General features: G+C 41.0%; 1 protein-coding gene across 1 annotated transcript in view; it reads right to left on the reverse strand.

Annotated features, from left to right (window-relative positions):
* The window catches only part of LOC139219918 (rho GTPase-activating protein 44-like), a 33,300-nt gene extending 30,573 nt beyond the window's left edge, over window positions 1–2,727 (reverse strand). The window contains exon 1 of the mRNA XM_070851926.1: window positions 2,666–2,727. Coding sequence (XP_070708027.1) covers window positions 2,666–2,727 — 62 coding nt within the window. The remainder of the gene's footprint in view (window positions 1–2,665) is intronic.
* Between the last annotated feature and the right edge of the window lie 3,273 nt (window positions 2,728–6,000).

A 6,000-nucleotide genomic window follows, 5' to 3' on the forward strand; every position in this document is an offset into this window, starting at 1 on the left:
ATCTTATCAGATGTGTCAAATAAAGGTCCACAGCCTGATGTGTATCACTTCGGGAGGCCAAAAGGTTGAGAGCGACTGATAAACCTTCTTTTGAATAACATAAAATGAAATAAATGTGAGCTACAGAAGGTTGAACTGATTGGAAAGATCAACAATCTCAGCATTACTGAGGAGATTGTTTATATATACACTTTATTTCTATATAATATATTTCTGTTTTCGCTCTGCTGTTTTGCTAAGCAGAATAAACTCTGTGTTTCTCATTTCTCAAGCGTCAATCTTGGTTTTTAACTCATGAACCTGTCACCTCTCAGGCTATCCAGGAAGCCAAAACTGACCTTCAGAAGCTCTTCAGACTGTTATCCATCAGCACACTGATGTCCAACACATTACAGGAGCCACTGAAGTGTTTTCTCTTGTATTATTTTGTTGAAGCCAGATTCCCTCAGCTCACCTTGCTAATCAAACATCAAGTGGGAACAAGGCCTCTCATCAGTCCCAGTAGAACATGAGTTGAATCTGTGCACAGATTTCTACATCAACGTTTATGCTTTTTATGTGGCTGTACAACATACAACATCCTCTATCATCAGAGAAACTTGATTTAAAGATGGAAAACAGGGCAAAAAATAAAAAAAGAGATCAAACAAAGGATGGATTCCTCCTCCAGGACTGATATCAAACACATCGTACACAGTAAACAGAGTAAACTGAGGTAGAAGTAGTATAATTTAATCATGGAGAAATAGAATGTGAGTAATAAATAGGTAAAATACAATTATATATATTATGTATGAAGTGTAATAAGTTAGATTTTCATGCTTTTATTCTTTCTTAATCCTTATCAGGGATGCGATTAACAACCATCACTATCGATTAATCTGATGAGTGTTGAAGTGATTAAATGTTTTGCCAACAAAATCTAAAAGATTGTCAGTTATGCTCACATGTGACAGTGTAAGGCATCAAATCCTCACATTTAAGAAGCTCAAAACAAACTTTTTGCTGAAGGTTAAACTATTAACTTTCAGCGTTGGATCTTTAACGCTGAGAACCAACGACAATAAGACCAGAAACACGACGCTACAGCAGAGGCAAGAGTAGAGAAAGCTCCCACACGCTTCCCTCTTACTTCCTAAAACCTTTCGGTACGTTTCAGCTTCACAAGGTAAAACAGAGCAACAAAGCAAACCAGGCAGATGCAGCCAACACCTGCTCAGGTGAGTCCAGTCAGGGACAATGGGCTGTGACACAGGCAACCTCCCACCATGAGTACAGGACACACCTCCCATGACAGTGGACCACAAGTGCAACAGGTCATATAATATTATATATATATATATAATATTAGATTATTAATATTAAATGATAGATAACCTCATACAAAAATAATAAAGTCAAAACAGGAAATAGAAAGAAATATCATAGAAAATGCATAGAAAGAGGATATTTTCCACGAGAAGCTGAAGGTGTGCATGAAACCTTCTAGTCAAGAGATAAACCCCCAGCATGATGAACCAGCACAGTGATTTATAACCAGTCCTGTTCACACCCTGCGACAGCTGACGATAACAGGCAGAACATGTTTGGAAGTCATCCTCTCATGCTCTGACCACAGGGACACTGTCGCTCACTTCATCCAGCCCTACAGCTTCATTTCTTTTATTTATCTATTTTTTTAAATCAGCCATGGCGATCCTCTCTCCCGCCAACAGCTTTAAAAACACTGGAGCTGATAAACAGGTAAGCGTGAGGTGAATTTTTTCAGCCCTGCAGGTGCAAACGTCTTGTTAAAGGTAGAAGTTAAATAGTAAAATAGGTCACATGGGTGTGAACAGTGAACTGTTGACTGCACGCAGTAAAACTAGCTTACTGATACTTTACAGGTCAGTTGTAAACCTATAACCTTTGTTCATTAGGAAGATCCTTCTAATCACTGATGACATGATTATTTTCCTCTCGATCAGCTAATTGATTCACCGACTAATTGTTTCAGCTGCATAAAAATGTTAAATGTGTCTAATGGAAGCAGATTTCAACACAAGTGTTCATTAATGTAAAGTATTCATCACCTCTCCCACCAAGACATATTTTACATTATCATTCATCATTTGTTCACACAGCAGCGAGGAGACAGATGTGTCCAGAAACACTTATCACATCTCTGCAGAAGCATCACAGTGTGTTGTAAACCGCTCATCAATGCTGCTTATCAATGCTAAATAGCAGGAAAGTAAAGTGATTCTTTCCTACGAGGTGTATTTTTTAAAATGACAAAGATGTAACGTAAAGCGACGCATTAAAAGTATCCATAAATAGCTTATAGCTGATCTATAAAGCATTAGTAAATTCATTATTAGCCATTAAGAAGTAGCCATTAGCTACAACCCTTTATTAAGGCTGCCTAATTAGGGAGTGGTTCCAAACATTAAACTAAATTAGAATAAAAAAAACTAATCAAAACTGCTCACATGCTCTAAAGTTCAGGTGCAATGAGACGAGACACGGATCAGCAGCCAACTACCACCAAACCAATGAGGTCTGCCTCACCTCACTTCCTCATCAGCACAGACTGCACATCTCCTCTGACTGACTCCTGACACAAACACAAACACAAACAGGCTTTGCTTTACTTGTTAGTGGAAATAAAGACACCCGTGCTTACAGAGCCGTGCTGTTCCTGCGTGAGGCTCCTCTCCTGCTGATCCGCAGCTTTCTCCTCCACATCCTCCCCGCTGACGAGGAGGACAGCTGCCTGTTTTCAGGCAGCAGCCGAGTGACAATAAGGGGGGAAAGTGGAGTGACAGTGGAGGGAGGGAGGGAAGGAAGGAGGGGGGAGGGCAGCCTGAAGAATGAGACCTGATGATCTGGTCCTCTCACTCTCTCTCTCTCATCACCGACCTCTTTTCTCTGATGTATTTTCACCTGTCAACAGTGTCTGTTTGTGTTTGTGGCTGCACACAGTGGTCGACTGTTCTCCAGCAGCTCTACTTTACTTGATTATATTCTTTTTGGGCCTCTTTTTTCTTCTATTCCACAACATTTATCTGATAGCTTACTTTACTAATTAAGAGTTTTGCATATAAAGCATAAGAAAATGTTTTTAAAAAATGACAGACTTTGGTTTAATGTGGCTGGACACGGGAAACACGACGACCTTTCTCTGTATTTTACGGTCATGAAATAGTTCCCCACACACTATGCATGCTGGTTTTATGCTAAGCTAACACCATCCATCCTGTGTCAGTACTGTGTGTTTAGTTTCCACGGTGGATTTGCAGAGAAGCCAGATAAACCAGTGTCTGTCTGCGCTTCCAGCTAATCATAATCTTAATTCAGCGTGTTAGCATGCTGATATTCGCTAATTAGCACTAAATAAAAAGTACAGCAGTGGCTGCTGGGAAAATCTTTAGTATGGACACGTTCAAGTTTTGACCTGATGATTACTAAGAGGATCACTACAATTATTAGCATTTACCTTCCAGGGATTTTCAGTATTTGTGGCACATTTTACAATAAAGATATTTCACTCAAGAGGATCCCCAAAGTCAGTAGGATTCATCCTCTGGGGACCATGAATCTCTGCACAAAAAAGATGATGGCATGTTTCAGTTTTTTTCTTTTTTGCTGCACTGGAAAACAAACTTCTCAGAGCCTCCTGCATTAGTATGAGCGCACTGATAAGATAGAGGGGGATTTAATTGTGTGTATCTGTATGTGACTGCATGCACTGTGTGGTTTTGTGAGTGTGTGTGTGTGTGTGTATCTTTCTGCAAACACAGTTCTGTTTCTGTGTATTGACTTAACCTAATTTATTTCTGACACACTGTGTATGAATCCAGGATCCTGAGGTTTTAAAGCGGAGTAAATCACTGACAGTCCCCCCCTCTCTGGATTCATTTCATCGCTGACAACAAGGAAATGTAAGCAAGATTTAATAGCTCAGTGAATTTAGCGAGAGAGTAATGATCCTCATGCTAACACACACACACACACACACACACACACACACACACACACACACACACACACACACACACACACACACACACACACACTAATGAGCAGGTTAGTAATTAGTCACCACTCCTGGATGAGCTGCACAAGTAATCCAAACACGCTCACAATGCAAGGAACTATTTCCCATTTTTCACTCCTCCGTGACAGTTGTTTAGATTGCATACAGGTATACACACACACACACACACACACACACACACTTCATTTCTTGTCAGGCATGGTATGATAAAAACAAGGCTTTAACACAAGCAAAACAAACTGCTGTCAGCTGCTAAAGTGGGTTTCTTCCCAACCAGGCGATGAAAATTCACTGCCTTTTTCTTGACCTCGTAGTCTTGTATGCATTATATTTGCAAATGTACCTGCATAATAGAGTAAAATAGCATCTACATAGGGAGCAGATTATTCAAATGTCTCCAGTTTGAACTGTCATGTCCTCAATTACCAGCAGGAGGCAAGATTCGATAATACTTTGACACACGTCTCCCCGAGGGAAATGAATGTAATATTAACTCTATATTGAAGCTATAGCTGCAGCATAACGCACATGCAGGGCTGCTGGATGCATAAATGTCACGGCAGCTCTCTGTAAAAGCAGCTTTTTACAGGGCGCTGCATGTTTTCTGTGCCTGTCAGAGGTAGAGAGCGATACAGCACACTCATATCTGGTAGATTCTCTGCAGATGTTGTTGGTTAGATAGTGCAGAGGGGAAAATGGAGGATAAAGACGAGAAAATGGCCAAATAGATAACATACATTATGTAAAAATACACATTTTGAATAAGAAAACAGGTCTGATGGGTGCAGTATGCATTTTAAACCAAAAATATCCCCAATTAAAGATTTTAAATGTATGATTCCTCCGTGCTCGGTGTCTGAAAAGGGTCAGTTTTTTTGCGAAGACGTGTTTGCTGCTATCACTTCCTCGTGTTCGGCTGACTCTCCGTGTATCTGCACGTGTTAGGAGAGAGGAAGGTCAGCTGTTAATGTTGTGCTGACGTTTCCACTCGGGGGATTTGGTCCCCGTAACGCAGCGTGACGGGGGTCACAGCTGAGGAAGGGAGAGGCTGAAAAACACATGGTTCGAATTTGGGAAAAGAGATCACAATCAAAGAGGACAAAAACAGACGCTCGTAAGAAACTCCCCACGGTCTGGATGAAATAACGACTAAAAGGAGCAAGTCTCGTTTATCCAGAATATTATCTGAAGATCCTCCATCGTTCTCGTCACTCCGGCCTGCTTTACTCCTCTCTCTCTGTAGCTTTTGGTTAATTGTTTGACACATCAAGGGCGTTACAGCATCCTGAATCAAAGCCTCAGCAGCACACTCAGTACTTTACTGCAGCATCAGCTTCTGTCGTCACACCCGGGATTCCCACTGGCACCGAGAAAAGAGGAGGAGGAGGAGGAGGCGAGGGGGGGTGCCGTGATGAAATACATGGACGCGGTAGGAGAGAAGACGACAGAAAGCGCTATAGATAATAGATGTGCGAAAGGAGTTTTAAAGTGATAAATCTTTTGAGACATTTAGAGAAGGAACTGGAGCGACGGAGGGCGAGAATACAGATTGTTCTCTCCTACAATGACTCAGCTCTCTTTTCCTCTTTTCCGGGTGCAGAACTTGTGGCAAAAGACCAGACACCTTCGAATTTTCACCGTCTAAGGCTTAAAAATGCAAAAAAAAAAAAAAAAAAAAAGGTTCAAAGGCGACTTCCTCTTTTCAGAAGCTGATGCACCAAGACTGCCAGACTGGGAGAGAGAGATCCCTGAGGACTATAGAGAGTTATATTTGTTGAATTTTATTTTGGTTTTTGCAAGGAAATGAGCAGGTGTGCACTGGATTAACGAACAAACACACTCACTGGCCACTATATTAGGTTAATCTGTGCAATCTAATGCAATCCAATACAACAGCTCTGCCTGGAAATCTACTTTTACAACGTTTATAGATCTTGACACGCTCCAAAAGGGTTATAATT

Source organism: Pempheris klunzingeri, chromosome 20 (genome assembly GCF_042242105.1).
Source record: "Pempheris klunzingeri isolate RE-2024b chromosome 20, fPemKlu1.hap1, whole genome shotgun sequence".
Lineage (NCBI taxonomy): Eukaryota > Metazoa > Chordata > Actinopteri > Acropomatiformes > Pempheridae > Pempheris > Pempheris klunzingeri.